General features: G+C 62.5%; 3 protein-coding genes across 5 annotated transcripts; 2 read left to right on the top strand and 1 right to left on the bottom strand.

Annotated features, from left to right (window-relative positions):
- Positions 1–1,241: 1,241 nt before the first annotated feature.
- On the top strand, positions 1,242–5,205 carry PLBD2 (phospholipase B domain containing 2). The gene is made up of 12 exons (XM_039561329.1): positions 1,242–1,482; positions 1,642–1,735; positions 1,834–1,992; positions 2,400–2,500; positions 2,903–3,117; positions 3,187–3,281; positions 3,352–3,512; positions 3,617–3,712; positions 3,962–4,033; positions 4,133–4,285; positions 4,392–4,554; positions 4,678–5,205. Exons 1-12 carry the CDS (start codon positions 1,280–1,282, stop codon positions 4,843–4,845), a joined length of 1,680 nt encoding a protein of 559 aa, XP_039417263.1. The 5' UTR covers positions 1,242–1,279; the 3' UTR covers positions 4,846–5,205.
- Positions 5,206–5,648: 443 nt separating this feature from the next.
- Positions 5,649–9,853, top strand: SDSL (serine dehydratase like). 3 transcript variants are annotated; one of them, XM_039561368.1, is made up of 10 exons: positions 5,649–6,100; positions 6,722–6,856; positions 7,671–7,717; positions 8,001–8,189; positions 8,293–8,332; positions 8,422–8,561; positions 8,804–8,892; positions 9,004–9,231; positions 9,313–9,437; positions 9,552–9,853. In XM_039561368.1, the coding sequence occupies exons 4-10, from the start codon at positions 8,022–8,024 to the stop codon at positions 9,743–9,745; spliced, it is 984 nt and encodes a 327-aa protein (XP_039417302.1). In that variant the 5' UTR covers positions 5,649–6,100; positions 6,722–6,856; positions 7,671–7,717; positions 8,001–8,021; the 3' UTR covers positions 9,746–9,853. The 3 variants fall into 3 exon arrangements, with proteins under 3 accessions (XP_039417302.1, XP_039417304.1, XP_039417301.1); XM_039561370.1 differs by having other exon boundaries at positions 5,649–6,856; positions 8,004–8,189; XM_039561367.1 differs by having other exon boundaries at positions 5,649–6,856.
- Positions 9,854–13,075: 3,222 nt separating this feature from the next.
- On the bottom strand, positions 13,076–20,385 carry LHX5 (LIM homeobox 5). The gene is made up of 5 exons (XM_039561219.1): positions 20,139–20,385; positions 18,168–18,391; positions 16,660–16,937; positions 15,345–15,510; positions 13,076–14,383 (listed from the first exon to the last, which is right to left on the bottom strand). The coding sequence occupies exons 1-5, from the start codon at positions 20,309–20,311 to the stop codon at positions 14,016–14,018; spliced, it is 1,209 nt and encodes a 402-aa protein (XP_039417153.1). The 5' UTR covers positions 20,312–20,385; the 3' UTR covers positions 13,076–14,015.
- Positions 20,386–20,596: the final 211 nt, after the last annotated feature.

Raw genomic sequence — 20,596 nt, 5'->3', positions numbered from 1 at the left:
CCCACCTTGGCCAGTTTCTCCACAAAATTGCACTCTGCCCTTCTCCCTGGGGAGAGGTGAAAGGAAGGAAAGTAAAAAATAAAGGCAGTGCCCAGCTGGGTGGGTCTCCCCCAGGATACTAGGTCCCCCCTAAGACCCGAAGGCCGGTGGCATCCACTGGGTGCAGGCTCTGGCCCTGCCAGAAGCTGGCACGGGGCATGGCCCCCAGACCCCGCTGGGATATGGCTGCTTTCTTAACCGGTTTTTCTGGTTTTAGGCCAAATTTGGGTGTTTGCCCCATGGCGTGGGTCCCTGTGCACCTCCCTTGGCTTCTGCACCCACGAGTGGCCGGGTCCAGGTGCCCGAGCGCGGGGGCGGGGTGGGCACTGGACAGTACTGGCAAATTCACCAGCAGCAGCTGGGAGCTGCTGGGACGTGCTGGGCTCCAGCACACGAGCGGTGCCTTTGGGACGCTGCCCTGCCCAGAACAGGACAGGGCATGTGGCACCTTCTCCAGCTGCACCGGGGGACTCTCCAGGGTGACTGCGTGCACCCCACCGTGACTCTGCCACGCGGGTGGGGGGTCCAAGCCCTCAGTGCCTGCCCCTCCCCGGGACACCCGCGCCGGACGCGGACTTTGCCCGCCAGATGAGGACGAGGAGGAGCAGGAGGCAGTAAACAGGCGCCGGCCGGGATTGCGCAAGGCCGGGGCTGCCGCGGGGCTGGGGCCCAAGGGAAGCATCAGCACCTTTCCCCGAACACGGGGACACGCCGGGGGCCGGGGTGCCCACCCGAGAGGGTCCACGCGTGTTCCGCAAGGGCGGGGAGGGGGGGAACCTGCGCACATCTCCCGTGGGCGTGGCACTGGGAGAGGCGAGACAGGAACGGGGACATGAGCGTGGGGTCTTGGGGCAGCATAGGGGGGACAGGGGGTGTTGTGAGGGGGGCCGGGGGTCCCCACGGCCGCAGAGGGGGACGTGGCCACAGCGGGAGCCCCGCCCCGAGCCCCGCCCCGTGCGTGGCGCGCACACGAGCAGCGCTGCTGTGGGCGCGGCCCCGCCCCGCCCCGCCCCAACCCGGTCCCGCCCCATTCACGCGCGGCGGCGGCGCTGGGGGCGCGGCCACGGCCCCGCCCCGCCCCAATCTGACCCCGCCCCATCGGTCCGCGCGGGCGCCGCTGGGGCCGGGGCCGCATTCGAGCCCCACCCCCGGACCCGCCCATTCACCCCCGGCGGCGCGGCGGGGGCGTGGCCTTCCCCAGCCCTGCCCCTCGCTGTCCCCGCCCCTCGCTGTCCCAGACATGGCGGCCCCGCGGGCGCTGCTGGTGGCCGCGCTCCTGTCCCCGCTCCTCTCCGCCGTCCCGGCCGGCGCAGCCCCGTCCCCGGTGCCCCGCAATGTCTCCGTGCTGCTGGAGCCCGGCTCCGAGAGGCTGCGCGTCCTCCCCGGCCGCCACCCCGCCGCCGTCGCCTGGGCCAGCCTGGATGACCGCATCCCGCACGTCGGGTACGGACGGGGCGGGGCGGGACGGGTTGACCCGCGTGGGACGGGACGGGACGGGGGTCGCATGGAGCCGAGCGGGGATGGGTTGGTGGGGGTTGCCTCGGCCGGGATGGCGCCCCGTCCCACCCGTGTCCGTGACCCCCCGTGACCGTGTCCCCACAGCTGGGCCTTCCTGGAGGTGACCACCAATGCCTCGTACAATGACAGCCTGCAGGCCTACGCCGCCGGGCTCGCCGAGGCTGCCGTCACCGAGCAGGTAAGGGGGGACCCCTCCAGAAGTGGGGTCCCGGGGGGCGTGACATGGTCCCTCCCCGGGCTGTCCCCTGCCGCTGACATCGCGGCCGTGTCCCCCAGCTGATGTACATGCACTGGATGAACACCATGGTGGGCTACTGCGGCCCCTTCAAGTATGAGAGCGAGTACTGCCAGAAGCTGCGGAACTACCTGGAGGCCAATCTGGCCTGGATGGAGGAGCAGATGGCAAAGGGGCAGGACCCCGAGTACTGGCACCAGGTGAGGATGGGGTACCCCCACCCCGGGGAACCCCCCCTGTATCCTCCTGGGGCTTTAATCCAGAGGAGAGGGCAGGGCAGCAAGATGTCCTGGCCGAGCTCCAGGTGGGATGACAGGGATGTGGTCATCCTCCTTCCTGGGGTGACTAGACGTGACTCGTGACTTTCTCCCGGCCACAGCCTCGCATGCTGCAGTTGAGGTGCACAGGGGGCGGCTTTGTCACCCTCGGCCCTGGGTGCTGAGTCATGACCTTGCTGATGGTGACACTTCCCCCCTGTGCCTCTGCAGCGGCACTGAGACCCAGCTGGTCTGCTCTGTCTCTTGGGGGAATGAGGGAGCCTGTCCCCAAAACCTCTCAGCCTGCCTCCTGGCAGGAGCCAGGTGCCAGCTCTTTCCCCTGTCCCCAGGTGCGCCTGGCCTTGCTGCAGCTGAAAGGGCTGGAGGACAGCTACAATGGACGCCTGGACTTCCCCAGGGACAGGATCCCCCTGGCACCCTTTGGCTTCCTGTAAGCTCCTTCTCGGAGGTGGTGGAGAGTGGGGGATGGTTGTCCCAGGGTTTGGAGTGCTGTGGGAACAATTCCTGCATGTGTGGGAACAGCCAGTTCTGCTCGCAGTCCATCTTGTCCACCTTTTCTGGCCACTTGTCTTCTGCTGCTGGGGCAGGACGGAGCCAAGGCAGGTTGTTCCCCACACCATGGGCTGGGTGGTGGGTTCCCCCCACAGCCCCTGCCTCAGTTTCCCCATTGCTGTGCTCCCCCTTTCTTCCCTCCTCATGCTACCAGGGTGCTCCCAGCACCAGTGCCTGCACTGGGGTGGGGTGGAGATGGACAGACAGAGAGCTCTGAGCCAGCTCAGCTCCAGGGCTGGGGCGTCCCTCACCTGACATCTTAGGCCTTGCTTCCCTGCAGGCTGCTGCAGTTGGGGGGTGACCTGGAGGACCTGGAGTCTGCCCTGAACCACTCCTCCCCGCAGCGTGTCCTGGGCTCGGGCTCCTGCTCGGCCCTCGTGAAGCTGCTGCCGGGCCACCGGGATCTGCTGGTGGCCCACGACACCTGGACCTCCTACCAGGCCATGCTGCGCATCATCAAGAAGTACACGCTGCCCTTCCGCGCCTCGGCCGGCGGTGCGTGTGCTGGGCTGGGGGAGCTGCACCTCACAAGCCCCTCCTGATGCCTCTGCATCCTCCCTCCAGGCAAGTCTCAGATCCCTGGGAGCGTCCAGGTGTTCTCCTCTTACCCTGGCACCATCTTCTCCGTGGATGACTTCTACATCCTCAGCAGTGGGTTGGTGAGTGGGTCTGGTCCTCAGGGACCTCTCCTTGTCCCTGCTGCCCTCCCCATCACTCCCTCCCCTGCAGGTAGCACTGGAGACCACCATTGGGAACAACAACCCGGCCCTCTGGAAGTACCTGGACCCCCGGGGCAGCGTCCTGGAGTGGCTGAGGAACATCGTGGCCAACAGGCTGGCCCGCAGCGGGCCCGAGTGGGCCGCGGTCTTCCGACGCTTCAACAGCGGCACGTGAGTGGGGTGGGATGGGGCCTGGGAACTGGTCCTGGAGGGGTGGGATCGGATAGAGGGTGCCCAGGCTGCCAGAGGGATGCGTTCCTTGTTCTCCGTGCCAGGTACAACAACCAGTGGATGGTGGTGGACTACAATGCCTTCACACCAGGCAGAGCGAGCCCAGCACCGGGTGTGCTGACAGTGCTGGAGCAGATCCCGTGAGTGGCTCCTGAGCCCCTGCTGTCTCCTCTCTCATCCCTGTGGGTTTGGGGAGGGTGGGGCCTGCCCCAGCCCAGTGGGTGGTCACAGGGCGACGGGGTGTGTCTGTGGCTGAAGGCTCTGGGGATGCTGGTACTGAAGTGATGGGTGACCCCCAGGATGTGTTCCCCCCAGCCCAGCATGTCCCCCACTGTCCCCAGTGTCTTTTTCCCTCTCTGCTCTGACCAGTGCTCTTCCTCCCAGCGCAGGGGCCTGGTGGTGGTGGCCGATCAGACAGAGCTGCTGTACCAGCAGGGCTACTGGGCCAGCTACAACGTGCCGTGAGTGCCATCACTCCCCACAGCCTGCCCTGTAACGAGGGGCAGCAGTGCTGGCCTTGCACCTGCTTGGTGCCAACTTGCTGTTTGCCCCCACCCCAGGTACTTTGAGGAGATCTTCAACGCCAGCGGGAACCTGGAGCTGGTGAGGAAATACGGGGACTGGTTCACCTACGACAAGAACCCGCGTGCCCAGATCTTCCGCCGGAACCAGACGCTGGTCCACGACCTTGACTCCATGATCCGCCTGATGCGGTGCGTGCTGGGGACCCCCAAACCCGCCTGTTCCACCAAGGAATTTTCTGTGATCCATAGATTTTTCCCATGTCTTCACCGTGGCTCTCTCCTGGCCCTTCTGCAGGTCCAACAACTACCTGCAGGACCCGCTGTCGTGGTGCAGGGGCTGTGACCCCCCCCAGAATGCTGAGAATGCCATCTCCGCCCGCTCCGACCTCAACCCTTCCAACGGCACCTACCCCTTCCCTGCCCTGCGCCAGCGCTGCCACGGCGGCATCGACATGAAGGTGTGGGAGCCAGGCAGCCCTGGGGGTCTCCTCCCTGGGGGTGCACCCCCCAGCAGCTCTCCCGGGCTGTGCAGCCCGTTCCTGGTGCTGACTCGCTGCCCTGCTTTGTGTCCCCATCTCCAGGTCACCTCCTCGGCCATGGTCCCCACCTTCGGGCTGGTGGCGGTCAGCGGCCCCGCCTGGGACGACGTGCCCCCCTTCCGCTGGAGCGCGTCCCCCTGCAGCTCCCTGCTCCACATGGGCCACCCCGACCTCTGGACCTTCCCCCCAGTCAAGGTCCACTGGGACTGAGCAGGCACTGCCGGGCTGGTCCTGTCTGTCCGTCCGTGGGCGTCTGTCCTGTGGGGGATCCCTCTGTGGGGGCAGCTGGGTGTGGGCGGGTCTCAGCTCTGTCATACACCCAGCCCCCTGCTCTTTCTGCCTCTCAGGGTCCCGGCTGTGCTGCACAAGGGGCCAAGCCCAGCGTATCCCCTCCCTGCCATGGGGCTCTCCAATCCCAGGCCCTTTCCCTGGGTGCTGATGCCTGGTTTGGGGGGGCTCTTCCCAGAAAAGGGGGGTCCTGGGAGGCTGGGGCTCGCCCTCAGGGTGGAGAAGAGGGGCGTGAACTGGTTTGGCTGTGGCGAATAAAGTGCTCTGTGCTGGTGGCTGTGCTTTGCTCTCTGCTGAGATTCTTTGGTGGCTTGGATTAGGGTTGGGCTCTCGCAGCGGTCTTGCCCCCTCCCCATTAACAGGGCGATCTGCTTCTCTGCTGGTGGGAGGGTGTATGGCCAGTGAGGCCGGGTCTTTTGGGGTGCAGGCTGTGAAGGGTTCTCTGCTGCTGGGATGGGGGAGCCCCACCGCTCACCCCCCAGGAGGGGGAGGCCATCCTCATGCCTTTTGTCTTCCTTTCCTCTGGCACCTGTGTGTCCCCATCCCCAAAACCCGCGGTGCAAAATCCTCTTAGGCAGCTCCCTTGATCCGCTCTGCCTCGTTAGGAATAACGAGGTCATTACTGGGGGATTAATGAGCGGTGGCTCGGCAGCGCTTTGAAGGTGCCAGGTTCCCACCGGGGCTGGGGCTCCCTGGGGGCTGCGGGGGGGTGGGAGGGAGCAGGTCTGGGCTATTGGGGTGCTGGCACCACAGAGGCTGGGCTGGGTGCCCTGGGGGAGGTGGGGTGTCCATACCCCACTGTGCTGGGATGGGTTGCAGGTAAGGTGGGAGTGGCAGAGCCCATGTCCCCTGGTGTCTCCATGGTGTGTGGGTTACTGTGGAAGAGGGGGCTGCTTTTAGGGTCCACGTGCCTCAGCTTCCCCAGACAGATCACCACCACTGGGTGAGAGAGCAGCAAGGAGGAACGGGGCATGCTGGAAATGCTACAGTGTTGCTGATTCCCTTTTTTTATTTCCTTAAAAGTGGAAAAATAAGCAGAATGTTGTTAAATATCATCCCAGCTGCTGCCACAGTGTCACCCAGTGACCCTGGCTGAGGGAAGTGACCAGGTGACGGCCTGGCATGCCTTCCTCAGGGCAGGGATGGAGCCAAAGGGGAGCAGAAGAGGGACAGGGAGGTGGGTGCAGGGTGGAAAGGGACCCTGGAGCACTCCAGGGCTGAGCTGAAATGTGGTGTCCTCCCCAAGGGCGTCTCCAGCCTCATCCCTGTGAGCTGGGGGAGGTTCTTGCATCTCTTTCTTAGCTCCTGCCACCGTCCCATCCTCTCTCTGCCTACTGTGGGGTGGGGGTGGGGGGGGGGTGCTCCAAAGGCCCCCAGAGGGACTGGAGCTGTGCCCCCCCGGTACTCCCATTCAAGAGCTCCTCCTCATTCCCACCTTTCCAGTCCCCTGTGTCCCAAAAGCAGCGTGACTCTGTGCAGAGGTGCTGTGCTCTGTGCTGTTCACCCGGGAGCCCAGTGATGATGTGGGAAGCAGCAATGTTTTGTTGCCACCAAACACCAGCTTCGTCTGCTCCAGAGCTCTGCCCCTGCTCGGTGCCTGTCAGCAGTGGTGCTCTGGGGAATTTTGCAACACAGTTTGGGTCAGGGGACCGAAATCCCGTATTCTGGTTTCACTGCTGTCTGCCTGGCCCTGGGCCAGAACTGGGCACAGTGTGGGGCTCTCAGTGCACCCAGTTTGGAGTGTTTGGTTCCAGTGCAGTGTCCCCCCTTCGGGACTCCTTGTGCCCTCTGCTTCCAGGCTGCTCCCACTTGGCCAGAGGAACAGAGGAACCTTCTGCAGCTGCGGGGCTGTGAGCCAGGGCTGGGCCTTCTTCCAAATCCCACCTTCTTCCTCCTTGCCTGCTGTGGACGGAACCAGCCCCTCAGAGCAGAGGTAGGACTTTTACCCTGGGGGTGTCACCAGGGCTGGGTGACAAGGACGGGTCCCAGAGGAAAGGAGGGGGCTCTGCTTTGCCTGGGGGCTGCTGGACCGTGGGTCTGGGCCAGGCTCTGGCTGGGTCACTTGGGACAGCCCCTCTCCACGGGGTGACCTGCGTCCACAGGGTGCCCAGCATGGCACGGCCAGCTGGAGCTGGGGGGGGCCTCATCTCGGGGGTCTCCCCCAGCTGGAGGGGCTGAGCCTCCCTGAGATGTGAAGCTTGGAGAGGATCCAAGGGCTGCCGTGGGTGGGGGCTTAGCAGGGTGGGCAGAGGGATGTGATGGCTCATTTGGAGGCAGTGAGGGGTGTCTTGGCTGGGGATTTGGGGGGTGCAGGCTGCCCTGGCTACACCAGGGGTTCAGAGGCAAAATCCTAAAATCTGCTGGTATGAGTTTTTGGCCAGACCTGATAATATCCAGTGCAAACCCTTGCGGGTCCCCAAAGTAATTTGGGAGCTGCCTCTCCTCTTCCCCCATCTCCTGGGAGCCCACATCCCGTCTCCCGGGCATGTGAAAGCTGCCAGGATCTGGCTGGCGGGGCCACACGTGTTTGTCCCCGCCGCGTCACCCTGCAGCGTGCCCGGCCATGGCTGGGCGCCTTCGGCACCAGTCCAGCCCCGCGGCTGTAAAACCCACCCAGCGCTGAGCAAGCAGCGGGGCCGGGGCAATGTCTGACCCCTGCCCCTTGGCCAGCTGCGTGGCTGAGCACGGGGACGTGGGGACACCGGCACGGCCTCTCCGACGTCACCTGTCCCTTTTGTGTCCCGCAGACTCGGCGGTGGGTGAGGACACTCAGTGGGGTCCCACGGGACACCAGGTAATCCCCGCCTGGGTTGCAGGACAGGGTTCGCACGGGGCGCCTGGGGACACCGGGGGTGTGGGGACCGGCGGGATGGAGGAGGGGGCGGCACAGCCTGTCCCGGGGATCTCCCACGGAGAGCCCGTCGGTGCTGCTGCATCCTAGAGATGGGAGGGAAAGCTGGGGACAGCCCTGTCCCTCCCGAGGAGCTCCTCTGCTCTGCCCCGAGCCCGCAATGGGCATCGGGGCTGAGGGGGGGGACCCGTGGGGAGCAGCTGGTGACTCCAGCACCTCTCCCCAGCAGAGCATCCGTTGTCAGGCCATGGCAGCCCAGCCAGTCGGGGGCCAGAAGCCCTTTCACGTCGTCTCGCCCGTTCTGGAGAGCCTGCCCCTCTCCAAGGCCGTGGGCACCAAGGTCTTCATGAAGCTGGAAAACGTCCAGCCCTCGGGCTCCTTCAAGATCCGGGGCATCGGGCACCTCTGCCAGGATGTGAGTGTGGGCATGGTGTGTGCAGGGGGCTGCTCCTGCCCTCATGGGGGGCACAGGGGGGGGACGCAGCCGTCCCCTTCCCTCTTTCTCTCCTGCCTTTCAGGCTGCCAGGAAGGGCTGCCGCCACTTCGTCTGCTCCTCAGGTAACTCCATCCCGAGCCGGGGGGGTACTCCTGAGGAATCTGGGGATGTCCAGGGGGTCGAGCCCTGCCTGGCCCCTCACTCTCCACAGGGGGAAACGCGGGGCTGGCAGCAGCGTACGCAGCCAGGAAGCTGGGGCTGCCCATCACCGTGGTGGTCCCCAGCAGCAGCGGCCCCACCCCCGTGTGCAAACTGGAGGAACTGGGGGCGACAGTCGAGGTCTACGGCAAGGTACCCCCAAAACTGGCGTCTGGGGGGTCCAGAGGGGGCTGAGCTCAGCCTGCTCATCAGTGCTTGGCAAACCCCATGCCAAAATGTCCCCCTCCTGCATCCCCTGCACCCCGGCATCACAGCAGGGTCAGCCTGGGAACCCTCACCCGTTCTGGTGTCCCCCAGCCCCGCAGTGACCAGAGACCATCCCTGGGTTGTGAGGGCTGTATGGAGCCCTGCTGAACCCCCATTGCTCCCCCCAGGTGTGGGATGATGCCAACAGGAGAGCTCAGGAGCTGGTTAAGACAGAGGGCTGGGTCAGCATCCACCCCTTCGACCACCCCTTGGTGTGGTGAGTGCTGCCAGGACTCAGCTCCTGCCCCCGCTCCCCATCCCTGGGATGGGATCCAGGCTGGCCCGGGATGACCCCAGGCTGCATCCTCCTGCCCCCCTCACCCTGCAGGGAGGGTCACGCCAGCCTGGTCCGGGAGCTGAAGGACTCTCTGGAGGCCAAACCAGGTGCCATCGTGATGGCGGTGGGCGGCGGGGGGCTGCTGGCCGGTGTTGTGGCCGGCCTGCACCAGGTGGGCTGGCAGGATGTTCCCATCATCGCCGCTGAGACCCAGGGAGCTCACAGCTTCCACGAGGCGCTCAAAGCCGGCCGCCTCGTCACCCTGCCCGACATCACCAGGTGAGCAGCCACGCGTGCAGCGAGCTGGCAGGGCTCACTGGGGTGTCCTCGCCTTGACCGCCTTGTCCCCTCCCGTCCCAGCGTGGCCAAGTGCCTGGGAGCCAAGACGGTGTCGGCGCGGGCGCTGGAGTGTGCCCAGGAGTGCCAGGTGATCTCGCAGGTGGTGCAGGACACGGAGGCCGTGCGGGCTGTGGAGCAGTTCCTGGGTGAGCGGGGGTGACAGGGACACCGCCGGACCTTGGGGGTCGCTGGAGTCGGGGTGCTGGGGGAACTCTGACTCCGCGGGCGCTGCCAATGTCTCCCTGCTCTGCTCCCCGCAGACGACGAGCGGATGCTGGTGCAGCCAGCGTGCGGGGCCGCCCTGGCCGTGCTCTACTCGGGGCGGCTGCAGCGGCTGCAGAGCGAGGGGCGGCTGCGGACCCCGCTGGCTTCCGTGGTGGTCGTGGTGTGCGGCGGCAGCAACATCCACTCGGCCCAGCTGCGGGCCCTGAAGAGCCAGCTGGGGATGGAGTGATGCCCGCCCCGGGTAGGGCAGGTGACAGAGCCTGGCTGGCACACTCTGCTTGCTTTCCTTCCAAAATAACCAAAATAAAGCCCGGGGCACGCGGGACCGGACTCCTCACGCAGCCTTTTCCAGCGAGGATGGGGAAACTGAGGCATGGGGCTCGCACTGCAGGCAGGGATGGAGCCGGGGCGCTGCCTGTGCTGAGGGCGGGACCGGGATCCACACATCCCGCTTTTCCCCTGGGATTCACCAGGTATCCTCCTCTGCCACCCTCTCCTCCCTCCCCCTGCTCCTCCCCAGGCTGTTTGGGCTGCAGCTCCCCACCTCAATTAGCAAGCGCTCCCTCTCTGACTAATTACTTTGCTACTGTCTTTATGCATTATTATTCTAATGATTATTAATTATTACAATCCTCTCCCGTTCCTGCCGCGCTGGCTGCGGCCGGACGAGAACTACGCGCTTGTTACGGTGATTTATCCGCGGGGATCCCCGGCTGGGTTTAACACCTGCGGGCTCCGAGGTGCTCCAACATGTGGAGGGGATATACCCCATCCTAGACCTCCTAAGATCCCTCTTTTCCCCCCATCCCACTCTTTCCCATCCTCCCTTTCCCTCAGGCTTCCGGCTCTCCCCCGTTCCCACTCCAGAGTGCTGTGCTTGCCCTTTGCTGTGGCGCCTCCTGGGGTTTTTTTGCGTCCTCTCAACAGTTCTCCCCTCTCCTCCCTCCCATTCCTGGGTGATGTGAGATCTTGCTCCTGCTGGTGCTCCCCAGCCCCACCTGGTTCCCCTGCTGAGCCCGTGCCCTGAGCGCCACCCCGTGAGGTTGGGCAGGGAGAGAAGCCTTCTGCTGCCCCAAAACCCCTCTCGTCCTCCTTCCTTTTGGAGCAGAGGGGTGTCAGCCCGAGGATCAGCTCACCCACATCCCCCCATAAAGCCCTTTCCCCTGACCTGGCTGCCAACCCCCCAGAAGCCCCCTCCCTGCCCTCAGCCCCTTGCCCCTATACCTCCCACTGGCCAGGCCACCTCCCCAGGTGCTTCCTGGAGGCCAAACCCCCATAAATCAAAACTCTGCCACTCCATCGTGAGCAATATCTTATGTAAAAAGGTGTTTCCAGGGAGCACCGAAGGCTGGAGAATCCTATTACGAGGCACACTATTAATTATACAGAGTCAGCCCAACCTACTCCAGCTATTTTTTATCCCAGGTCCAAAACCTGATTACTTTCCACCTTCTGCAGACCTTCCCCTTCCGAAAAAAAAGGCAAAAAGGTCAGAAAAAAAAAAAAAAAGAAGAAAATACCATTGGTGTTTGCCCAGCAGCTTCTAAAAAGGAATTTATTCCTGGAATTCTGCTCAGGGGGAGCAGAGGAATCAGGAGCTCATGATGGTGTTTCTTCAGGTCCCATGGAAGAGTCATTGCTGGTGGTGACATGGGCATGACTTGGGTTTGTGGTGACTCCCCCGGGCACCCCAACAGGGAGATTTTCCCTGTCCTGAGGGGGCACTTGGCCTTTGGGTGCCAGCTGGGGGGATTGGGCTTTGGAAGTCCCTGGCAGGGATGTGGGCCTGCAGGTGGTCTGGGGGCATCCCTATGGGGTTGCATGGCCCCAGCTGGTGGGGGGTCACCTGTGGTCACTCTGCAGCTGGAGACAGGCAGGAATCCTGAGAGCTGTTGCCTTCCTGGGACCTCTGGGATGATGGGGACCCCGGCCTTGGCTCCTGCACCCGGCTCGGAGCTGCAGAGCTCCTCTGTGCCGGGGGATCATCCCTGCTCTTGGTGGCTGCTCCTGCTGAGCCCCATCCTCCTGCCAGCCTCCGGCCTGGGAGGGGGCAGCCTGGGGCATCATCCCCAACCCCTCCTGCAGCCTCTTCTCTCTAGGGCTCAGAGATGGGGTGTCCCAGCAGCCTAAAAACCACCCTCAGGTCCATGCCTTGAATTCTGAAATAATAGTAATAATGATAACAATAATAATGATGATAATAATAGTAGCAGCCAGTGTTCATCTCGTGGTTGACCTTGTGTTCCATTTTATATCCTCAAAATGATGCCGGGAGGGGGTTATTTACCAACACATTCCCCGTCCTTATAAAAAGTCCCCATCACCAGCTAGCATGGACAACCTGGAAGTGCTGGCACTGAGGGGAGCAGCCAGCTGTGCTCCTGCCTCAGTTTCCCCACTTGAGAAAAGGGGAGAAGGTGTTTTTCTTGGGGGAGTGAGGGGACAGCAGTGTCTGTGCTGACCCCAGCTCCTGGCTGAGGGCTCCCTTGGGGCCTGGCCTGGCTCGTTGGCCACCCCGTTATTAATGCCAGTAATGGTATAGGAAGGATAAATTCCACCACTTGACTGAACAGAGAAAATATGCAGAGAAGTGGCTGGCTTTCCATAAATCATCGGTGCTCCGTGCTACAACCGAGCCAGGACTTAAAATTCAGGTCAGGAGAGAGGGACTCTCGTAAGCCAGCAAGGGAAGGTAATTTATTCTGTTTATACCGTTTTACTGCAAGACAAGGAGCGGGTGGGGGGGCGGGGGGTGAAAACTCTGCCATGATTTTGCATTTTAAATATTAGTTCAGAGCAGCAGCCTGCTTGGGACTTTTTATTTCTGTATCTCAAGGGATAGAAAGCAGGAGAGAGAAGGGGAGTGAGCTGGGGTGCTGGGGAGGAGACCCCCCTGCTGCCACCAGGGAAAATGGGGCAAAAGCTGCTGATGGCATCGATGAACCCCCACATGGGGTGTCCACTTCCAGCTGACCCCCGAGGCTGGAGGCACTCCCGAGCAGGGCTGCAGGTGCCCCTGGGGTGCTCTGGGAGGGTCTTGGGTGCCCCCCCCAGGGGAAAGAAATTGTACATTGGGCTGTCTGCTGTGGGGGAAGGCGCTGAGCTGGGTAATGTGCCCCTTCCCAGTGCCAGAGAGCTGTGGGAGTGCGGGAAACGGGGAGCACTGGGGTACCGGGGGGTGGTGCAGCAGCATCACCTCGTACAGGTGCACATCACTCACCCCAGGGCGTGCTGGGGCTGCTCCCCCAGACCCCACGCAGGGCTGGGTGACAGTGGGGGAGCCCGGCCAGCACCTCTCACGGTCTTGTGTTAAAACAAATCAAAATAAAATAAAATGAAAGGGACCAGGTGACCGAACAGTAGGTAACTAAAAGGTTTTTTATTCACATTGAACAACAAGAGCCATTCACACTAACAGCCTCCGCAAGAGGCAGTGGGGACAGGAAACCCACGACGCTTTCAGAAAACAACTTTTTTCTTTCCTTTTCCATTCTCTTTCCTTTTATTCCCACCCTGCCCACCCCCCCCGCCCCCCATCCTCTCACCTCCCTCCCTGGTGCCATCCCCTCCCTGCCTTCAAAATAGAAAAATTCGGAGCCTCCGATGACTAAAGTACAATAAATAATCAGTAAACACAAAAACATACTTTATTTGTTTCTCCTTTATACAAAATAAAGAAACTAGAAGCAAAAACTATAATACATCCGTAAATTGGCGGAGCCTCTGGGAATCGTTGGGGTGGGACTCGGCGTCGAGGCTCGGGTGAAATTTCTGCTGTTGTGGTTGGGTTGGTTTAGTTCTGGGGTTTATTGTTTGTTTGGGGTTTTATTTTGCTGTTGTTGTTGTGTTTTTCCTGTTTCTGCCTCTTTCTGGTGTCTTTTCCACCACGTGGGAGCCCAATCTCAGCCAGTCACTGGGGCAGCCCCGGGCCTTGCCCCCGCACAGCCCCTCCTCCTCCTCCCCACCACCAAAAACCGGGTCCGAACCGACCTTCTCCTCGGGAGTAAAACGGGAACAATAAAAATAAGGGCAGGGAGGGGCCACGGGGGGGTTTATTCCTGCTATTCCCCATTCCCCCCCCTCCTGTGGTAAGGGATAATTTAAAAGGATGCTAATTAGCAGGGGGGAGCCCTGCCCCAGCCCCCTCCCCCGGTGCCGCCGGGGCGGTGGGACCTGTGTCCAGGCGAGTTCAGCTTTGGTCCGAGAGGCGCTGGTCCCGACGCCGGCGGGGTCTGCAGGGCTGGGCACCTTTCTCTGCCCCCCCAAGTGTCGGGGAAGGTGCCGGGAGGGGGAGGTAGCGGGGCGGCCCCAGGGTCCCGGTGGGGCGGGGACGGGGAGGATGGGCGATGCCGGGATGCGTTTTGGCATCGGGCGGGGGGGCTTTATCCGGCCACGGGGACGTGACCGGCCCTGGTGCGGCGCGAGGGGGGGACACGCGTGGGCTGGGGGGACCGGGGGGGTTTCCCCCGCGCACACGCACACGCGTGCCCACGCCGGGCCTACCACACCGCCGCCTCGCTGAGCTCCGGGTTGGGGTGCGACAGAGCCCCGCTGTAGCCGCTATTGCTGGACATGGAGAAGGGCGGGCTGGGCCCCCCGCTGAAGACCTCCCCCGGGATGGGGTGCAGCGAGCCGGTCATCCCCGGCTCGGGGCTGGGGGTGTCGGGGTGCGAGATCATATCCGTGTACCTTTGGTTTTCTGAGGAGTGGTGTCCGCTTAGGGGGGGCTCCAAGGGTCCCAGGGGTGTGGAGCCGGGTCCTGAGTTCTGAAGGTAGCTGGAGTCGGCCGGGGACTGGGCTTGGGAGGGCGGCCCGTGGGGGAAAAAGTCATAGTTGCCTCCCGGCCCGTAGTAGTCACCTTGGTAATCTGTGGGAGGCGGGGGGGAAGAAGGATGGAGCTGGTCTCCTGAGGCTAAAAACCTCCCGAAATCCCACCGCACCCCAAACCAGCCCTGTGCTGTCCCCTCCAACACGCTCTGCTGGCTCCCAAAGGGGGGGTGTGGGACCCAAAGGGCGTGTGGGATTTGAGTCGAACCAGGACTGCACTGCCCATCACCCTCTCCTCGCCCAGCCTGGAGTGAGGGAGGGTGAAGAATCCGGGCTGGAAGAGCTGAGGGGGCCGGGAAAATGGGCTCGGTTTAGTGCTTAATTAATGGTGGGGAAGAAACCAACGTGTATATATTAATATATATGTATGTAAAAATGGAATGGGGAAAAGATAGATATAATAAGAATGGGCAAAAATAAATATATAACGGGGAAAAATGTATATAATGGGAATATATATATATACATTGGGGAAATTATATATAATAGGAAAAAATATAAAATATATATATAATGTGGAAATTATATGTGTGTTTAAGCAGCTTGGAAGGGATCTAGAAACTAACTGCAGGGCAACAAGGGGTGCCTAGAAAGCCCCTGGTCAGATGGGAGGCTTTGAAAATGCAGCTTTTGGGGGGGCTCTGAGGGGAGCGGGGGGAGGGGGAGGCGCGAGGCCGCCCCGCTGCGCCCATAGCGTCCCGTCGGGGCAGCGGGGGGGCGGCCGGGCCGCACTGACCTTCCATATGCTGCGGGCCCGGGAGGTAATTGGAACAAATGCGGCCTGAAAGGGGGACAAAAGCCCCGCAGCTGGGGCTTTGTTCGCGGGAGAAGGGCCCCGCAATGCCGCGGGTGGCGTGGGGGTGCGTGGATCTGCGTGTGCGCGGCTGCGGGCACGCGTGTGGGCACGGGCGGGGAAAGGGGGAAACCCGCGGAGAAGCGGGACGTGAGGAACAAAGGAGGAGAGCGGGGACAGGGCAGGGACCCCGCGGGCCGCCCCTCACCTCCGTAGTACGTGTAGGGCGTGGAGCCGAGCATCTCGGACTCGTCGAGGCGGCCGCCGAGGGGCCGCATCCTGCGGGGGCTGCGGAAGAACGCGTGCCGGCGGGCGCCCAGTGCGCTCAGCTGCTTCATCCGCCGCTCCTTCGACCGACGGTTCTGGAACCACACCTGTGACCGGGCTGGGGTCAGTGCCCACCGCGGATGGGCGAGCAGGGACCCCTCTGGGTCAGCGACACCCCACCCCCCAAAGTCTGGGCGGGGAAAGCGTTGGAAATCTTGCATCCACACGGGTTTTCCAATATCTGGGTATTTTTTTTTACCAACACCGACCCCTCCTTCCTGCTGCTGATACCTCAAAAAGTGCATGGGACACCGCACCCCACAAATAACCAGGTTAATTAAAATCCTGCCCCTCCTTCCCCCAGCTGCATCCCCACATGCATCTCTCTCAGTCCCTGCAGCTGGAAAAATACAGGAGGGGGAAATTTCCCCTATGGATAGGGGGAAGAAGGGAGGAAACGTGGGAAGGAAAAAGGGGATAGGACTCTGGATCATGGCAGAAGCAGGCAGAAAGCGGGGAGCAGAGGGATGAGCACCTGGGGCAGCAGGCAGGGTCAGAACAGCCGGCGGTGAGGATGGGAATAAAAGGGAAAGGGGAGACGTGGCTGCCTCTCCGCGGGCATTGCCTCATGCGAACCGCACGCCTCAGCAGCCTGGTGGGGCGTCTGGATTATTGTCTCGCTCCCCCAGGGATGGGGCAGCTCAGGGCTACGAGCACAGCACTCTCCTGCGGGACTCGTGCTCCCCTCTGCCAGGAGCCGGCAATCGCAGCTCCGCTACCAGCAAAGCCGGAGAGTCCTCCCCTATTAATGCCGCTATTAAAGCCCATTAATCCCTACATTTCCGCAGGGATTTTCTTCACGGGGGCAGCGCGGTGAGAAAGAGCCGGCTGCCTGCGGAGCGCGATGGATGCTCCTCGCTTCTGCACGGCTGGGAGCATCCATCTCCCGGCGCGCCGGGGATCCTGCTCGGCCCCACGCAAAGCCAGGCTGCCTCGTGTTTTGGGAACGGGTTTCATCCCTTCCCACGGGGTGGGGGATCCCCGCTCACCCCCGAGAGCGTGGGGTGGGTGCAGGCCTGGGCCTGAAGTGACGCTGGCAGGGGACGAATGGGGTTCGCCTGTTCCCATTCCTTGAGGGACCAACCTCCATGTCCCAACCCCTTCCCGGCACCCGGGGGTCACTGTCCCAGCCTTGAACTGTCTGGGCTCCTACAGGACCCCTTCCCCTCGCTCCCGGTGGGCTGGGGCTGTCCTACCTGGATGACTCTCATGTTGAGGCCGGTCTCCTGGGCCAGCTGCTCCCGGATGTGGCGGGTGGGTTTGGGGGTGGCGGCGAAGGCAGCTTTGAGGGTCTCCAGCTGCTTGGCTTTAATGGTGGTGCGGGGCCCCCTCCGCTTGGTGCCCGAGTTCTGCTCCTCGTTCTCGTTGTTGGTGGTCTCCTTGTCCGAGGAGGTCGAGTTGTCCGTTTCCTTGGTGTCGTCCTGCATGGGGTCCTGGAGATCCGGGGACAAACTCCTGTCTGTACACGAGGACACTGTAAAGGAGACCCAGAGAGGAAAGGGGGGGGGGAGGTGGATGACTTAGGGGAGAGATTGACCCCCCTCTCCTCTGCCCCCCCCGGCCCACCCGGCCCGGCTGCTTTCCAGGAGAGGGGTTGGGGGTGCTGGAGAGCAGCAAGGGGTGCAGATGGCCTCTGCCCCGCTGGTTCCCCTAAAGCATCACCCCCCCCAACACCACGCGGAGCTCCGGGCAAGCGCCGCCCGCTCCAGCCCTGTGCACCGTGTCGTGCCCGCGGGGGGCAGCTGGGGAGGGGGCGATCCCCCAGGCCCGCCGCTGCCCCCGGCGCTGCCCCTCTACTCCCGTGCCGGGAAGAAGGATGCGCCACTGGGAAAAATGCAACCGGTCCCTGTCGGGGTTTGAGGGGTCCCCGGTCACTGCCTTGAGCCTGGCTCACCCCCCGCCCCCAGCCACCGAGTTCCCCCCGGGGACCCTGCAGCCGGCACCCCCCCAAGGCCAAGCTCTACTCGCCTCGCTCACAGCAGCGGCCCCACTGACTGGCGTGGCAGGATCCGGCCCCGGGTGCTGGACGGAGAGAGAGCCCACGGAAGGGGGTGAGCAGGGGCGCCCGGCATGGCTGGGACAGCAGGAGAGGGGCCTGGCCCTGCTCTCCTGACGCAGAGACAGCTTCCAAGGAAGTCAAATGGGAGCTTTGCCTCTGGGTGAAAGGAGGCGAAGGATCAGGCCCACGGCGCGGGGGGACCGGGCACACTCGCAGGGGGGCTCTGGGGAGTGAGGGGCTCCCGAGCCGGCCCTTGGGGGGATCCTGGTTCCCCCCGCCCGCATCCCCGTTGCCGTAGGGGCCGTGCGCGGGGCAGGAGCCAGGGCTGGAGGGGGGAGCTCATCCCACGCGTGTCCGCGTCCCACGTGGGGGGTGTCACAGAGGCTTCCACCCGGTTCGAAGCCTTTCACCCCAAATCCCTCCCTCCCCCGGCGGATCAACTGGCTGCGGGGTGCAGCCCCTCATCCCAAAAAGCCAAACCTCCTTCCCGGCCGGGAAGGTACCGGCAGCTCAGGGCTTGTGCCCGGCGCTCTCGGCGCTGCCCGCTCCTGCCGGTGCCGGTGGCAGGGATTACCGGGGGGGTCGGGCTGGCCGCGGGGTGCAGCCCCTCAGCCCACAGATCCAAACCTCCTGCCCGGCCGGGAGGTGCCGCCGGCAGGAACCGACGGAGGGGACGGAGCGGTGGGCGGGCTGAGCCGCTCGTACCTGAGTTGAGGCTGCCTTCCTTCAAACTGGGAGAGTTCAAATAATCCTCTTTGCAAACAAATTTGTTTTCGTCGATGATATAGAGTTCCTCGCCCGTGGAAAGCTGCTTGTTGCAGACCATGCAGGTGAAACAGTTCAGGTGAAAGACTTTATTCCGGGCTTTTCGGACGAGGTCACTGGGAGAGATCCCTTGGGAGCAGCCGGCGCATTTGGTACCAAACCTCCTGGGAAGGGGGAGAAAAGCAAGAGCTGGAGCCCCGGCAGCGATGTGCTGGGCGGGGGCTGTGTGTGTGTGCTGTACCGAGCCCCCCTCCTCAAATCCCACCGCGGGAGCCCGATTCTCCAGCATCTCCTGATGGAAGATTTGGGGGAACAGGCGATTCGCACCTTTGGGGCGAGGATGAGGAGAGCCTTCATCCCCGCGCAGCCCTGGCGCTGGGCTGCGGGAAAAGCGCAATTTTGGGGTGTCCCCACCCGCGGGGGACACACACGAGCATCCTCGCCCGGATTTGGCCCCAGAAGGGACGGGAGGGAGGGGAGGGCGGCGGGGAGGCCCCTCCGCGCTCCGCGGGACACGATTTCGTTTCAGCCGGTGTCTCCCGGGAGGGGAACGGGGGCACCGGCCTGAAAATCCCGGGGAGAAAACGGGGCTGATCACGGCCAGAGAGACGGAAAAAGGGAGCGGCGGGTGCGGGGATCAGAACAACGGGCGGCGGAGGAGGGGGCTGCGCTCCCCGAAGCGTCCCACGGTCCCAAACCTGGTCCTCAGCCCATCCCGCTCTCCCGAGGGGGAATTTTTCCAGATGGGGGGGAGTGCTTTGTAAATGTCGGGTTTTCCCTTCCTTTCCAGAGCAGGTCTGGGCTTAGGTGTGTTTTTGTTTTGTTTTTTTTCCAAAGGAGATGGTTTTAAAAAAAAAAAAAAGAAAAAAGAAAAAAAATTCTAGGGAATCCGAATCGGCTGGGAACGACCTCCCAAGAAAAAAGAAAAAAGGAAAAAAAACCAAAACCAAACAACCAAAACCTCCCACAAAATAAAACTCAAATCCCCACAAAAAAGCAACAACAAAAGATAAAAAACACAGCAAAATAAAACAAAACAAAAAATTCCAACAAAAAAACCCCAAACCAACCGAACAAACAAAAAAGAAAATTACACAAGGAAAAAAAAAACCAAACCAAAAAACAACAAACCAAACCCCTCAACCCCCCAAATTAACAAAAAAACTCCCACAGAAACAAAAATTCTGCCCCCAGAACAGTGAGCAGGGGCTGTCGCTGCCGGGTCCCCGAGGTCCCCGGGGGCTGCCAGGCCCCGGGACGCCCACGCAGGGTCCCCCCTTTTTCCCCTCGGGCCGCGGCGCAACTTCTGCCTCCCTCGCTGCTCCCCGTGACGTTGATGTAGTGCGAGCATTAGGAGTCATAAGTCATCGCCCCCCTTTGCCATGCCGGCCCCTAATTTCCTCTCGGCACCTTATCGCGGTCATTAGGGGCGTTTAAGGTGCGGGGTCCCCCGGAGGGGCGGGGGGAGGATTTGGCCACCGTCTTCACCGGGGCCTGCGGTCCCGGCAAGGGGGCTCGGGGCGCCAGGCCGGGCCCGGAGCGGGGCACACAGCGGGTCCCCCGGTGCCCGCCGAGGCCTGGCGCGACGGGGCGGGTGGTGGCACCGGCGGAGCGGGGCCCGGGGCTGGCGGAGGAAGGTCGTGGGGAGATGGGGAGGGGACACAGCCTCGCCGTCACCTCAGGCTGCAGCAGCGGCCGTAGCGCAGCCGCCGGGTCCCTCCGGGGCTTCCCCGGGCCGGGGGATGCTCCCGAGGGAGCGGATGGGCAGGGGCGGTGCGGAGCGAGGGACGGGAGGGGACCCTCCTGAGCTCCCCAGAGCTCCGGGGAACACCCCAGGGAGGCAGCGGAGGCCGGGCGCGATGAGGAGCTCCGCACCCTCCGCTCCTCGCTGGGGTGGGGGTGAGGACTCACCTGAAAAAGTCATTTTTGCAGTAGAGTTTCCCTTCCCTGGAGAAGCATTTCTCGGTCAGGTTGCACTTGCACTCGCAGCACTGGACGCATTTGATGTGCCATGCCCTGTCCAAGACGTTCAGTAGGAACCGGTCCAAAATCGGCCTCTCGCAGCCCGCACAATGCACCATCATAACCTCCGCCGGGGGATGGAGACGCTCAAAAGGAGAAGCCAGCCCCGCGCCGGCAAACGGCGGCGGCAAAAAAAAAAAAAAAAAAAAAAAGAAGCAAAAAGAGGGGGGGAAAAAAAAAGGAGGGGAAAATAATACAAAAATAAAACAGAATAAAATAAAATAAAATTGAATAAAATAAAATAAAATAAAAAATAAAATAAAATAAAATAGCAAAAGAAAAAAAAGAAAAAAAAACAGGAAAAAACCCAAATCAAATGAAACGAAATAAAATAAATTAAAATGGAA

The sequence above is a fragment of the Corvus cornix genome, chromosome 15 (genome assembly GCF_000738735.6).
Source record: "Corvus cornix cornix isolate S_Up_H32 chromosome 15, ASM73873v5, whole genome shotgun sequence".
Classification (NCBI taxonomy): domain Eukaryota; kingdom Metazoa; phylum Chordata; class Aves; order Passeriformes; family Corvidae; genus Corvus; species Corvus cornix.
The sequence above is the reverse complement of the archived record's forward strand: the minus strand, read 5'-3'. Positions and strand labels throughout refer to the sequence as shown.

What these genes read in the sequence shown, in the direction of transcription:
- PLBD2 (XM_039561329.1), top strand. Translation starts at nt 1,280, where the DNA reads ATGGCGGCCCCGCGGGCGCTGCTGGTGGCCGCGCTCCTGTCCCCGCTC. An exon ending in CTTCCGCGCCTCGGCCGGCG is followed by an intron (nt 3,118 to 3,186) that starts GTGCGTGTGCTG and finishes TCCTCCCTCCAG; the next exon opens with GCAAGTCTCAGATCCCTGGG. An exon ending in TGGGCCAGCTACAACGTGCC is followed by an intron (nt 4,034 to 4,132) that starts GTGAGTGCCATC and finishes CCCCCACCCCAG; the next exon opens with GTACTTTGAGGAGATCTTCA.
- SDSL (XM_039561368.1), top strand. Translation starts at nt 8,022, where the DNA reads ATGGCAGCCCAGCCAGTCGGGGGCCAGAAGCCCTTTCACGTCGTCTCG. An exon ending in CCACTTCGTCTGCTCCTCAG is followed by an intron (nt 8,333 to 8,421) that starts GTAACTCCATCC and finishes CACTCTCCACAG; the next exon opens with GGGGAAACGCGGGGCTGGCA. An exon ending in CAGTCGAGGTCTACGGCAAG is followed by an intron (nt 8,562 to 8,803) that starts GTACCCCCAAAA and finishes TGCTCCCCCCAG; the next exon opens with GTGTGGGATGATGCCAACAG.
- LHX5 (XM_039561219.1), bottom strand. Translation starts at nt 20,311, where the DNA reads ATGATGGTGCATTGTGCGGGCTGCGAGAGGCCGATTTTGGACCGGTTC. An exon ending in TCAACATGAGAGTCATCCAG is followed by an intron (nt 15,511 to 16,659) that starts GTAGGACAGCCC and finishes GCCCGGTCACAG; the next exon opens with GTGTGGTTCCAGAACCGTCG. An exon ending in GCCCTACACGTACTACGGAG is followed by an intron (nt 14,384 to 15,344) that starts GTGAGGGGCGGC and finishes CGCCTCCCACAG; the next exon opens with ATTACCAAGGTGACTACTAC.